The sequence below is a fragment of the Phalacrocorax aristotelis genome, chromosome 1, assembly GCF_949628215.1.
Source record: "Phalacrocorax aristotelis chromosome 1, bGulAri2.1, whole genome shotgun sequence".
NCBI lineage: Eukaryota > Metazoa > Chordata > Aves > Suliformes > Phalacrocoracidae > Phalacrocorax > Phalacrocorax aristotelis.
Window position 1 is genome coordinate 83,973,922 of NC_134276.1, and position 15,136 is coordinate 83,989,057.

At 39.4% G+C, this 15,136-nt stretch overlaps 1 protein-coding gene across 1 annotated transcript in view; it reads left to right on the plus strand.

Moving 5' to 3' along the window:
* The first annotated feature begins 204 nt into the window (after positions 1 to 204).
* GLRA2 (glycine receptor alpha 2) overlaps positions 205 to 15,136 on the plus strand; it is a 128,525-nt gene continuing 113,593 nt past the window's right edge. The window contains exons 1-2 of the mRNA XM_075095888.1: positions 205 to 771; positions 2,916 to 3,049. Coding sequence (XP_074951989.1) covers positions 704 to 771; positions 2,916 to 3,049 — 202 coding nt within the window. The 5' untranslated portion in view covers positions 205 to 703. The remainder of the gene's footprint in view (positions 772 to 2,915; positions 3,050 to 15,136) is intronic.

Consider the following 15,136-nt stretch of genomic DNA (forward strand, 5'->3'; position numbering starts at 1 on the left):
CGCCCTCCCCGCCGCCGCCAGGCGCATGCGCAGCGGCCGTGGCGGAGCTGTCCGAGCGCTGAATGTATAGCGCGGTGCGCTCCCGCCCGCCTCATTCCAGCACAGGCGCTGGGGTTCCCCGCGGCCCCCGCCCGCGCCAGCCCGCCCGCCCTCCCCCCTCCCTCCCTCCTCCCTCCCTCCCGGCAGCGCCGACGCCTCCCTGCCCAAAGAGGGGAAAAGCAGACCGACCCAGTAGCCCCACCACCGTTCATAAATGCTCATTTTCAACGCGAAAGGGGACTAAAACATACCGGCAACAGAACTGCTCTCAGCACTGTTCCCTTTTGCGGCATGCTCCTCGGGTAGTTGGGTTTCCTCTTCTTTTCCTTTCCTTTTTTTCTTTCTTTTTCTTTTCTGCCCCCCCCCCAAAAAAAAAAAAAAAAAAAAAAAAAGCAAGGCGGGGGAACGACCAGGTCTGATGCTTTGTCTCTTTTGCACTGGCTGCTGGAGATGAGCCTAGGCTTGACCTGACCATGATTCCAAGGACTGGCACTTCTTTTTTACCCCCAGTTTGTAGAGACCCAGACCTTCTCTCCCTGATTGTCAAGAAAATTGAACTATTGCTGAATTTGGGAATCTAGGCAGCACCAGCTTACTTTTTCTCCCTCATCTCTCTGGAATCGTTTCTGGGATATTTTCCAAATCATCACAGAAAGCAGGAGGAATGAACCGGCAGCTAGTGAAAATTTTGACAACCTTGTTTGCATTTTTCTTAGAGACAAACCACTTCAGGTAGGTGATACGATTCTATGTGATGATTTTTGTCAAAAGGTTGTGGAAATCATAACTATAAAGATACTACGTCACATTAACCTAGTTTGTTTGCCATATTTGAGAGTATTTCATGTTCATTCTATATAGGCTATCCCTTTTACACTCAGTGACTCGTTGCTTGGTAACAAACACAAAAAATAATAATCTCAAGTTTGGGTGATCTGTTTTCCATTTCTCTGATTCAAAGACATGTTTTTCTTCGGTAAGTATCAATACAGCTAAAAATATTCTCTTCAGTTTTTCTTCCAAAATGCAAATTCTCTGCTCCCACCGGAGGTTGTTTAGGAAGTTGCTTTGGTTCCCTCCTCTTCAGCCTTTGGAAAGGATTGAACCAGTTTTGCCAGGGATGTAGTTATCTGCAATTAGAGAACGAGTCCTCTGATTTTGGGAAAACCCTGGTTCAGACCAGAAGTGTGCTCACTTGAGGTACTAGTACATATGATTGTTATTTCTAATGTTTGGGTTTTTTTAACGTTTCATGCGCTTTTGTTTCAGCTATTGACTTTTTGCAGTACAAAGCAAACAGGTCAGTCTTATTAACCAAAACACAATTTTAGCTGAGATTGATGTTAATACTGTACACTGCTGTTTATATTTACCTGTACACATATAAAGTGTTTTTATATGAGCAATAAGGTATGCATACAGTGACAGAGTGAAATAGTGTTTATAGTGTGAGTCTGCGATCACAACGCAACTCATAACTAGTGGGCTCTGAATGAAAATAGAAGGAATTTGTACAGGAACATCCCAAATAAGTGCACTGAATTAATTTCCAGTTTTTATTATCTTAACGGAATGTTTTGAGTATTTAAGTGGGGAATATAATCTACTACGTATTAAAAATTAAAGATATTTTGTAATGGTACCATGTCATTGACAAAAGCCAAAAAAAGCAACTGCCCCCTGTAAATGGAACCTGAAAAAACTGTGGGGAATCACACCACAAGAATTTACTATCACCTTGTCTTTCAACAATTTTGATGCTTTTGTAAGCGCATAAAGGATTTGATAGTTGCTTCTCATTTCAGATGTTCACATGTATATCTAATTTTTTTACACTTGCTTATAAATGCACAAAAAAACCCCCACGAAACACTCTTGAAACTGAGTGGCTCCCTTTGGGCAAATATTTAAACTGAGAGTGGTTAAGAAGATACAGTCATAGAATTACTTTTAATAAAGCTCAAAGATTGTGTTGAAACATAGATATAATGAAATTGCTTATTTAAGAATGTAGATAATGCTTTATGAGAAAATCTGTGCCTCTACACACCAAATATGACCATTTCATTCTAGTGTCTTTTTCCCTAGGGAACAACCATGGGGAACTCCTATATTCTCTTTCTCTGCAATATTTAATGTGCTTGCAATATATAATATGTACACAGTGCTTTGCATGCATAATACGGCACCAGAAGTTTGCTCTTAAATCCTGAAAACAGAGATGTGCTCTAGGAGCTTGCATATAAATACCAATGGTGATAATACTGATAAATTTCATTACTTGATGTTCATTGGTAAAAGAACCCCTAAGATCAGATGTGACTGACTCTGGAACCATTTTTGCCATGTTGGGGGAGAATCCGGACATTCACTACCATGATTTAAATCTTTGTTGGGTAACATCTGTAAAAAATATTTTTTTGCACCTATATCCTTCCCAACAGTAACAAAACCAAGATTTTTCAGTATTGCTTGGTGAGTGTTGCCAGCTATTGTCTGGAAGTTTGAGACCTCATTAAAAGAGTGTTAACATATAGTTTTAACAGCATACATGTAATCAAAACAATTACATAAATTAGGATATCAAAGTCCCTGTAAGATTGCTCTACACATTAAGATGAAGAGTAAATTGAATCTTCTAAAGTCTTAAAGCTGTAATAAATTTCTTTTTAAAGCTGAAGTTTTTTTCTGAATAGCAAATTTTGTCCATGCATTTCAAGAATAAAATTTTCAGATTAAAAATAGACTATATTTTTCTGTAAAAATATTGCTACATTCACTGAATTGAGACAGTTTTATTTAGTGCTACAATTTCTCCATGACTTGAATACAATACAAGCTAAATATTAGCTAATGATGGCTAATAATTTATTTAGGACGACTTTCTGTAAAGAACATGATTCAAGATCTGGAAAATCCCCCTCACAGACCCTGTCTCCTTCAGACTTTTTGGACAAATTGATGGGAAGGACATCGGGTTATGATGCTAGGATCAGACCAAATTTTAAAGGTAAGGTTTTTTTTAAGACTTCTGAATAATTAATCAATTATATTTTGGGCAAATTATAGGTTTGAGGGGTTTACCTCTAGGTTCTGATTCTCTTTTCAATAGCTTCAGTTTTCCAGTGTGATAATGTCATGGAGATTAGTTGATCCATGGAAAGGACTAGGAGTAGTGTAGGTAATAAGGGTCCAGAGCTTGAAAACCCTCTTTTCACATGACAATAATGTTTAGCTGTCAGCGGTTGCTTCTGAAGACCTTACTGATTGCACAAACAGGATTCAAGGTTCCACACAAAAAGCAAGTGAGATGTCTTGTTCCTGAAATTTTTAAGCCATGAACACAATATCTTTAACACTTCCGTGCTGAGCTGTCTTCTTTATAGTAGTGTCTGAAGAAAGGTCTATGCTTTTGTTCAACTTGAAGAAAATAAGGCCTTCCTCCCCAAAGTAGGGAGACAGGACTTAAGGTATGCACACAGCATATTTTATTTTGTGAATGCTGACTGAATGATAAGAACCAATACCTCGGGATCCCTACAAAATATAAAAAAACATATTCTGTTTCTCACTTCCACTATGTCCCATTTTCTTCCAAAATTTGGACTGAATTGTGGAGGGTCACCACCACCATTCCAGCAAAAAGAAGGCTGTGGACCGGAGGTTTCTTTTGCAACCATTACTATTCACAGCAAGTTTTCCTTGCTGTAGTCCTGTAAATCCCTATGGAAGTGAGCACAGAATGTCTTGTCTTGTGGCTTTGAATGAAAGGAGTTGGGAGAGGAGTTTTAATTGCAAATATTTAGCATTTCTAGAGAGCCTTATAATTCCACCAAAAGTGGCTCTTCTTTGCCAATTTAAATTTCAGAATGTTGTTTTACTTTGAAAACTGATAAAATGCTTCCTTCCTTAACAAATCTGGTGCCAATTTTGCACTCATATCTATTGGCTTTGGTCACAAAAATGCATGTTGTCCTGTACTGAGCCTTGTTAGCAGTGCCGTGAAAGTTGATAACGACTGGAAAAAAATAACTTCTTAACCAGTGATTGAACTTTTAGGAAAGAAGAAGCTCGCATGTCAATGAGAAAAGTGTTTAATTAAACTTAGATCAAACATCAGTTTCTTCTCTCTGTACCACATGTGCAAATTACAAGGTTTGGAACAAAGTGCCTTTTTTGACTGCTTCCTATGCCTGAATGAGGAAGAACCTAGTATGGCTTTCAGATCCAAAGGTTTGAAAGCTGACAAGTTAAAAAGACTCTAGTCAGGGAAGTCTTAAGTTTTAATTTCAGAATAGTTTTCAAAGTGCTTATTGAGTTCCTGAACTGGAGTCCACATTAGGTTGTAGTAATACTGCATTAGGCTCTCACATTCATTTTGTGGGTCTGCATGAGTATCAGTGAAGTTTTAGAGAATGCAAATGAAGGCAGAAATTACCCAAACTGAGCAAAGTAGCAATCATTAAGGACTTATTCCTGCTCTTTGTATGGGAGGGAGACTAAAAGAAGACTTGTGCTTCATCTCTTGTAGCTCAGATAAAAGCAGGAATAGTAGCAGTCCCTGTACATAGGACAACCTAAAGACAGCTCTTTATTGCTCCCCAGTACGAGTCTAAAACCAGATTCGCAGCTTTGCTTGCCTGATGTTCAAGCAGGTAGAGCAGGTATGGTATGCATGGCATTATATGGTGCACTCTGAGGTGTTTGACGGACACTGCTCCCCTCCAAATCCCATGGTTTGTTTGTGTTCCCAGACTGAAGCTGCTGCCTAATGACACCTAAGAGCTCTTAGTGGTAAAGAATCTGCTATTTCTTATTTTTGATTTTAGTATAAGTCACTTCCCAGAGCAGGATGGTACTTTGCAGCCATTTGAACTGATAAACAGATCTTCAACATTTTTTCCTAACTTTGCACCTCTAAGCTCTCCTGGAGCTCTCATCTTCTGGTGAGGGGTATGAAAGGTTTTCTTGTTCCTTGCTATGTTCCTTTGAAGGAAACCTCAGAGTCCAGAACTACAGAGTTAAGTCATGTAGTTTTGAACTTCACATCACCAGTCAAAACCTTGTCAGCTGATAACCATTTTTATTAGTCAATATGATGCACATCCATGTTCTAGTTGCCCAAGTCTTGTTAGCTTTATTAAAAAAAATATTCATTGTTCTGTGTTGCATATTTTTTCCTTTTAAAGAGTAAGAAGTACATCTGCAAAGAGGTCAAAATAAATTTATCTTGCATGGAGTTAAATATTGTGAAGATATTTTTTGTACTGAGTCTTTATTTTGACCTTAAAACAAATTGGTTCAGTTTCTAACATCCATTAATCTGTTTAAGATCTTTTTTTGGATATGGGCTTTTGAACAATACTGATATTCTAAATCATATAAATGGATGAATGTATGAAATGTTGAATGCTTACCTAGTTTATAACACTTTTTGTATTTTAAGGCAAGAACTCTTAAGCATTAAAGAGGTCTGCAGCAACAATGGTTTAAACTAGGGATCTGCTATCTGGCTTTACATGTAGTCTGGGGTTAATATTTGTATCTTGTGTTTCACAAAGATGTTGTGGATCAAGATAGTTGTGGCACTACTCATGCATTTGTCTAGTTTTTTCTGCTTTAGACCACTTGCAGAGCTTTGTCCTACTCCACTGTAGGCATTTTAATGTGTCAGAAAAGTCTGATTTTATGGAAAGGTGACTGAGCAGAACCCATTTATCTTATACCACTGATTAGACAATAATTAAATATACTTTTATGACTAGTCTGAACTCCTGGAAAACAACATCTATTTGATTAATTCCTGGAATAAAGGCTAGGCGTCCTAAAGAGAGAGGAAAATGTTACTTACTGCAACAAGGTGTTTTATCCAGATAAAGCACTTAATCATTAGTTACTGCTTGTCTCTACCTTGCTTTTGTCAATTAGAAAATTCAGGAAGACAGTGGGACAGCAACAGGTGAATATATAAGTATTTAGACATCAACAACAGGGCTTTGGGGTTTCTTTTACAACAGTACTGTATACTGAAAGATCCTTTCTTTTTTGTATCCCTCTGTCTTACACAATCATTTGAAAGCAGAGGAGCAAATTTCTGTTTCCACTTGACACTCCAAGTGATCGGATATGAAATGACTGGCACTGAGAGGGACTGTCCCCATGTTGAACAGCCAGAAAGAAGTGCCGCAGTGACATGTCTCAAAATTGCCTTTCTTTAATCACTGTCTGTCAGATACTTAATGCATACTTTTTTATCTTACACTTATCTTTTATTGAATTTGAATAGGCTAATCATTTGTGTAAGGACACAGAGGGGAATACTTTTAAATGTAAATATGAAGACTGCAATCTAATACTAATTGAAGTCCCTGAGAGTCTTTCTGTTGACAGCAAACATATGCTCATGGTCCTATGAGTTGACTTGCTGTTCCCTCTTCAATTGTAATATCAGTTGAGCATGGTTTCTGTAAAATAATAAAAAGTGAAACCTGCATGATATACTTTTTACCTAGGTAATATTGATGTTATATTTTTTAATGGTAAAACTCACCACCTTTTTAATCGTAAAATCCAACAAAAACAAGTCGGAGTGGTATCTTGTACTTTCTCCACTGCTCACTTTCCTTTCCTCAGCAAACCCAGAAATAACAGAGTGGGGCATCTGTGTTATAAAACTAGCCAAGAATGTGCTTTCTTACTGGTAGAAACCAGGGATGGTGAAGTGGTATCTTAGATTAGTGTATATTCAGCTCAGGTACCCTCAAGAGCACTGTGAGCAATGCCATAATACAAGGGATCAATCTACAATTTAATCACAATGTGAGACATGGGGCTAATGGAAAGTCAGCTTGAATTTAAAATTTCCTAGCAGGTGTTGACCTTCAGAGGTTACTAAATTATTTCCACTTTTTAACTCCTTCATCTTCTAAAACCACTTAAAATCTAAACATAAGATAGAAATTACCAGATAGAGAAAACTGTTTATCTATAGGCACTACTATGTATTTAACGCCAAATACTTATATACAAATAAGTGGTAGACTGGGTGGAGAGAAGGGGAGTTTTTCACCAAGAGCTCTGGAAGTGTGTTATCTTTTGGTATGGAAAATGTTTACAATGAAGACGATAGCGATTTTTTGTACGGAATTTCATTGTATGTTTTAGGTGCATTCTTTCCCATTAAGTCATTATTTGTTAAAGAATATCTTGATTTTTAAGGAGGTACATGGAAGCGCGCAGAAGCAGTGCCCATTAATGTTACCCTCACCACTGGATGGTGCAATGCAGTGTGGATTAACTTGCTCAGAAGCTGCTGTTTCTGAACTCGGAGAAGTGTTGTTAGAGGGGTGTAGTCACTGTCGTAAAAGATTAGTCTGTGATTACAGTGGTGTAATGTCATTTTCATGCCGAGTCTGTGGGTTTATATCTGAATAATAAATACATGGACTAAGTAATTTACTGAAAATTAGCTAGACAACTGTTACAGGAAATGGCTTATGCACTTTAATACTTTAACTCCTTGGCAACAAGGGTCAGTTTTCCCCATATGTTCAAGCCCATTGCTTACTTATTTGGCCCCTGAGTCAACCAGTAATGAAATGCTTAAAAAAACATGAATGGAAATCTCTGAATGATATTCAAAGGTGAAATTAATGGTATCAGGCTTAATAAATAAAAGCAGCTTCTATGTACATGCTAAGAAGAGGCACTGTGCAGAAGTCAAACTTAATCTAGACAAGACACTTCACAATAAATACCTGTTGGAAAAACAACCTGTGAATACATATAAAACTTGAAAAGCACATCTAAGATAGGCTGCAGGCTGCAGTGATTTATTCTCCAGTGATTAACAACCTTCCCAAAGCCAGACTTCAGTTGCTAACAACAACTGGCCATGAAGTCAGATGCAGTGAGTATCCTGTACTGGGCTATTTTCCACACAGTTTGAGCCTCAAAGGGCCATGGCCAATGGAGACTCAAATCCCATTCAGGCATGACAGCATGTAGCCAGGAAGTGCACATTATTAGTCCATTCCCACTGTAGGGCATGGGCTGAAGGTTCATTGTAGGAGGAGGTAGACTATGTGGCCAGTGTTTGGATGTGACCAGGCCATTGTTCTCTCTAAATATATCTTGCTTGAGATGTGCAAGCATCCATTATTAGAAAGGTATGTTTCTGGTTTATTTTCTGCCTTGAAACCCATCTACAAACTTTATCCTGCTTTCAGATGAAGCTGTGTACACACATCTCACTGCACAGTTACATGCTGCATGAGGATCCTTACCCGCAGGATATCGGGTTTGTTTGTTTTTCATTTTTCAACTACAAAAATGTAGGTAAGGAAATGATGTTCAGCCCCTGCCCTAAGTATGCACATTTTCATGCAGAAAGCTTTCTACTGCAATTATGCAAGGATCCTTTAAATTGTTCTTCTTTTAAATTTGCTCGTAAAGAGGGGCTATGGAACTTGTCCTTCTGCCCATCTTTCTTTAATTTCAGGCTCTTTCCCAGAACATGAGGAGGCTGGGGGAGTTGTATGGCCATTTAACTAATGTCTAGGCTTCCAGACCAATGGGGCCAGACAACAAGCTCAAGCAGCCCCCTGATTATCTATGCTGCTTAGCTGTTTGCTCATTCCCTGGATCTCTTTCCGGTCTTCCATCAGCCAGCTCCCTCCAAAGCAAGTCAGAAAGGCTGCGAGCATGCAGCAGTGTAAGCACAAGCCAACGAGTGCCGCGTGGCATCCCTGGTGTTCTTTTATATTTAAAAGGTCAGCCACAGTGATCCATATCATATTGGTGTGTTGCCTTTATTCAGAACCAGTGATTTAATTAAGAGATATCAATGGATTTGGCTCTTGTCATGGAATATTGGCCTGCTGCTGCATAAACCACCAAGGGAATTTATGAAAAACAAATGCCAAAACAGAGCCAAAGATTTTCGATATCAAAGCAGGAGACACTATTTTTCTGATTGTGTTCTAATTTAATTGTATTGTTTTCATTACATCCAGTGTCATGTTTAGATTTAAATTTTCTATACAGTTGAAGCCAATGCCTTGGGGTCACTCATTAGGTGTCTTGTTGTGTTTTGGCTGTCTTAGAAAACACGCAGTTCATATATAGACTATGTAAAAACAAGTACACTTAATTGACTATAAATATACAGACTTATAAACTGCAAATCTATTTCACATGGTGATATAGTAACTAGGAATATGTATACATAAAGCAGAAATGTGCAGTTTTATTAGACAGACTCATTATCTTTTTTTTTCCTCCCTCTGGAAATATGAATAGAAATCTCTGATTAAGTCATCAGAAGATGTATATTTGATGGTTCAGCTTCCAAATATGCATTTCACAGTCTTTCACAGAAATGAGTGATTTTAACAGTGTGCAGAGTAGAGCCCCCAAAATGATGCAGAGAGGGTGGTACAGGGTCTGACATAGTTCTAAGATGAAGATTACACAATGTCTGGCATAAGTAGTGACATGCAAATGTCATAAACACCAAGTCCATGGTTAAAATTCAAATTTTACATAAATATAAAGGCTGTGATTCTGGAAAGCATGCAAGGTCTGAACAGTGCAGCTCATGAGAGAGAAGTGCCTTTCACCAAGCGTTCGGTTACTTGTAAGGAATAGATTAGAGCAGCCTAGTGGCTTATCTGAACTGTGCTAGCTAGCAGCAGTCCTCAGGTATTGCAAGGGCATGAAGACACACTGATTACTCCTTATGCCTCAGCTATGGCAGCAACTGGGAATAATGGAAGCATAAAGGCTTCATGAGGCAATAGAAGAAGGAAGCTTTTAAAGCACGACTTAGAATATAAGTTCACAAAAAACCAAAGAAAACCCCCTGGAAATCCCCTGTCCACCTGCTCTGTAAAGCTGGCAGTGCATTACTGCTTTATTCTAAAGCTCCTCAGATTCTCTCAGTTCTGCTTCTGAGTGTGCCCAGAACTGCCCCAGGCTGCCTTGCTTAGCACCAACCTTACCCCCCAGCCAAATCCAGGCTCTCTGATGAGGCACCGCTCCACCTCCATCTCCCTGTAGACACCAGGAATCTCAGAGCCTGCCTTCTACTCCACAGGAAAGGGGTTCCTTTCAGGGTGGATCTGTGATCACTTTAAAAAAAAAACAAAACAAACCACAAACACAAAACACTGTCTACAGGTGGCCTGCCTTCTTCTAGAGTATATAGATTTTTGGTCCAGTTTCCCCTCAGCTTAAAGGGTTCATTATCTGATCCAAAGGACTATAAATGATCCTAGAAAGGACTCTTTCTGCATGAAATCTCTCAATATCTCGTTACAGGCTGCAAAGCTGGCTGTGTGTTAGAAGGAAAGACTGAAATTCTTGAATACTTTTTTAAAGGAAAGTTATATGTGTTGACTTGGTGGAAAATGCTCTGAGCTGTGGATGCAGAGTGAGGTACCTCAACTTTGCTGAGAAGCACGGTTTCAAGAGGGCACCCAAAGAGCCTGTTGAAGACCATTTGCTCTCTGCAAATGGTCTTCCCCTGTGTAGAAGCATCATGCTCTGCCCATGGACTGTATTAGGCCCTTAGGGTTCCTCCATGAGGGCCTGGGTGTTAGGCACTGAAGCATCAGACACTGCAACATCTACCTCTCATGGGGCTGAGATTTTTTTGGCTATAGCAAACAGTGGGCTGTCCAGGGAAGCACAGTAGTGGCATGATGCTCTCCTCCAAAAGCTGATAACCCCTGTTTCTATGTCTCCAAAGCCCAGGACAGCATGGAAGCAACTGGGCACATCTGTGACTAGCTGAATTGTGGGCATGTCCCATTAAAGAATAGTAACCAATATTCAATTGATACACACAGCATGAACAAACTCATTTTTCCTCTGTCTGGAAACATGTCTATATGTTATCTCCCTTGCTTTTGTACTTGGGGAAATATAGATGAGAAAAGGTTAAATACTTTCCTTAAACCAGCATAGTTAGTCAGGGAAAACCTAGGACTAAATTTTACCAGATCAATACTCATTATGTTAGGCTGCCTCTAATGACTACATTCCCAATGTGTGCTGTCTTTATGTCTTTGTCTTAGGCTATAACACTGTCTTATCAGGACTGCTCTTTCTTCTTGTGCTGTTTACTATGTCTAATAAAGAGTTAGTCCTAAATAATAAATAAAATAACAATAACACTTCAGCTGGAATGCTGCTATAAACTCTCACACTGCAATTTAAAGCAGTTGTTGAAGAGATGTATGCAGATTACTTGCACTGGCCCAAACCAGAAGCGTATGTAAAAGCTTCTTTTTCACCAGATGTGAAAGTAGTGTATTACCTATGCATAAACACATGTACGTATTCTCCCCATGCCAAATGAAAATGTAGATGTGGCCACTCCACATAAGAGTTTCAGACTGCAGCAATTTTCCTTTCCAGACAGTGATATCCCATCAGATGGAGCGGTCTGAGGTGTTAAAAGCCTTTGGTCAGTCTCGTTATAGGAGTCATCTTAAAAATAAGCATCTGGGACAATTTTGCTGCTCTTTGGCTCTATTCTCCTGAGAATAATTTTGCAGTTTTTGGCTCCATACCCCTGAGAATTTTGGTTTTGTCACATTTCTGAGGTGTGTTTTGAGTGGGGTAAAGCACACACAATCTGTTAAAAACAGATTTTAACTCTTTTTTTTAATAATAAAAAAATTGCTTATCAAAGTTATAAATAATGAGGGGCAGATCCAATTTAGGCCAATAAGCTCCTCAATGTGTATGTGTCTCATCTGTATGACTTTGTAGAAGACTCCTACTCAGCATGGCTATTGGTGGTAAAAACTAGAAGACGACCATACGCCCTGACCCTGCAATATGCTTTATGCCAACAGAACTCTGAGCCTATGTGGAAGCCATGTGGTGCTCCTCTCAGCAATGCAGTGAGCATCCTGCATCAAAGACATGATAATTTCCTTTCAACAGGTGGTTTTGTATTGACAAAAAAGTACGCCAGTCAGTTTATAAGATGCTTATTTTCTAGGCTGGTGAAGCGTTCTCACTCCCCCTCCCATTATTCCAGCCATTTTATACATAGGAAGAACAGCTGACTGAAAAAAAAATGCTGGTGAAAGACACCCAAGAAGTGCCTTAAGGATGACTTTACGTTAAAAGACAGATCTTTTTTGGTATTCACGATGTGAGAGATCACATAGCAATTTCCTAAAGGGAGAGGGAATGTGTGAAAGGGAGGGGATAGGAGACTAAGCTATACATGCAACAGATAAGCTGATGGGAGCATTGAAGCTGAAAGTCAGGAGGAAGGAATTAATTTCAAAGTAATATTCTGCTCAGATTGTATGGAAATGAGTTGAACTATAGGGAGGTAAAAAACGGGAAGTTCCCAATAGCTGAAAGGTTTGAAAATAGAAGGAAAATTTTATTTATTAGTGCTAGACGTGGCAAGCATATGGGTCTGTGTGTCTCTGACCAGTTGCAGATTGCCGTTTGTACCGGCTCCCCACCATTTCTGTTGCTATATGGCCCTATGCCTAAGCCATCCCATTTCTCTAAACCCCATTGTTCATCTGTGTCCCATGTATCATTTAGTGTATAATTCCCTAGCGGCATAAATCAGTGTCTGCTCATTAACGTTAGTCACCCAAACTGCTCTTTTTCTTCAAGTCCTGCACATGCCTTCTGACAGTAAAGCAAGGAACAGTATGGAGACATTAAAGGAAAACCTGGCAGAACTGTGAAATAAAGTGAATGTCCAAACTCAGAGGAACAAAAAAAAAAAAAAAAAAAAAAAGGAATTAAAATCAATTTGGAGACCTCTCTGGCCACAGAGAGAGGTATTGACCAAGACCTGTATTTGAGATTGTACCTATTGACTCTTATAACTGAGCTTCCATTACCTTCTACAGCACAAGATCAGAATCACAGAGAAGGAACAACGTAAGAAATATTTAGAGGGAAAGGAACAAAGTACCTTTTTTATTTTTTTAAATAAATGTTTTGTGTGAGTATGCCAAGCAGAATGCACCAGTTCTTTCTGACTGAAAACAGAAGCCTAGACTGGTTGACAACATTTCAATATTATTATTTTATTAATAGGGGTTTTTTTCATTAAGTAGATTTTCCCTCCTGCCTTCTCTTCTCGGTGAACACTTTTTATCTTGTGGTTCCATGCAGTCTCTCAGATGAGTTGGCTACACTGACTTCGTAAAACATTATTAAAAATAAGATTACCCAGGAGGAGTTTGACTGACCCTGTGCTGGAGTGCAGATTTCATGACTAGAGATGTAATACCATCTTTTATTTAACCACATTCAGGAGTGTCCCAGGCCTCTGCACACATTATGCAGTTCACATGCCGATCAGCAGCAAAGAGCTCTGTCTTCATTAATGCAAAGCAACTGAGCAGTTTCTCAGAATCAGGTGCAAGGAGCATCTCTTCTACCTGCTCCCAGTGTGGCTGAGAGCCTCTGCCTTTCCATTTGCTCATTTCAGTGAGCACTGTTTTGTGATAAGAAACGAAATAAGTGCCTGCACCTTTTCATGTCATAAGAAAAGCAAACAATTCAATTTCCCCAAATACTACCCACTGCTCTATTGCATTGGAGGAAGGAAGACTTCAGAAAGAGATATCGTGCAGTGAGTTGCTTGTCATGACTTGGAATGGAAATATTTGAAAGAATAGTAGGGAGCTCAGTGAAAAAAATAGTTTGATGGACACATGGAGAATTAAAACCTTTATCTGGATATTTTCAAAGTTGGCAGAAGTACTAAGTAAGTTTGCACTGTAGGCTTCTAATTCCAGTGTGAAGTTTCCAGATGTAAGATTTCTGATTAACTGTTTTTTAGATTTATTTCCTCAGACTCATTTGCACATGGAAGGCTTTAGCTCTGGGACTGGCCGCACTCAGTCACAAGCATGACCGAGGCTTGTGTGGAAATATCTGAGTTAGCTTTCAAGTAATTTGCTCAGGGGTGCTCTGCGCCACTCCAAGATGATACAGAGCTCAGCACAAGCTATAATGCCTGAGGTTAATGGCCTCCAGTGATTTCCAGCCTGCCATGACTACATCGGTAGCAGCCCTCAAACTACCTACGTGAAAGCCAGCTCCAGTGCATTTATACAATCCGTTGTGACTGCTATGGCTATATATTCTTTGTAGACTAGCTCAGGTTAGCTGGGTAAATCAGGAACACGTCAACTGTTTAACGGGCTTTTCATTTCTGAGCTCCTGGTTTGTGGAGTGAAATAAAATAGTGCCTGAAAATTGTTCCTGTGCAGTGTCTATGAGATAACCTATGTGGAAATATCCCACTGCACCCCAGAGCTGACAGTAATATATGTTTCTGTTATCAGCCTCAGCAGAAAGAGGCAGGGAAGAATGAACACGTCTTATGGACTATCCTGTAATGCCAAATGCAGAACTGAAGATGTTTTGTAGTGTGAGACTTACCTTCCTCTTCCAGAGCGGGGTCTGTGGACAAAGGCATTCACTGAATGTGAAGCATGCCAATCCAACAATTTTCACAAGTGCTTTAAGGCACAAAAAAAGTGCATCTTAGCAGGGATTCTCCTCCTGTGAAACGTTGATAGGATTTTACTGGCATGACTCCCGTTACATTCAGCAGTAGTCCCACAGCCGAAAACTCACATACCACTTCAAAAATTGATTACTCACTGTTTGACCTCAGACTATGTCAATGTATATATATAGATGGCTTTAGCTGTACTTACTCTGGAGACATTTTCTTTCTGTGACTCATTCTGTAATCACCTGGATCTGACAATCACTAGAGTATTTGTCTTGTGAGGCCTCAGTGGTATTTTGCTGAGGAAGAGCTTTCAATTTTGGAATGTCATATGCCCTTTTTATATCCAGGTCATGTCATAAGGCCGTATGTTTGCTCAGATGTTTTCTCAAGCTAACCAAGTGAAGGGAAGCAGCTTAAATCTTGATGTAAGAGAAGAGTTCTCTTGATGCCATTTTGTTTATTTATATTTTGTGTGTTCCTGCATGTGCACTTCTGGAAATAGGCAGCTGGAACTAGGGAAAAACTGTACTTTCCTCTATCTGTAATGCTTTCCTGCTGATTCCATTCAGCATTGCC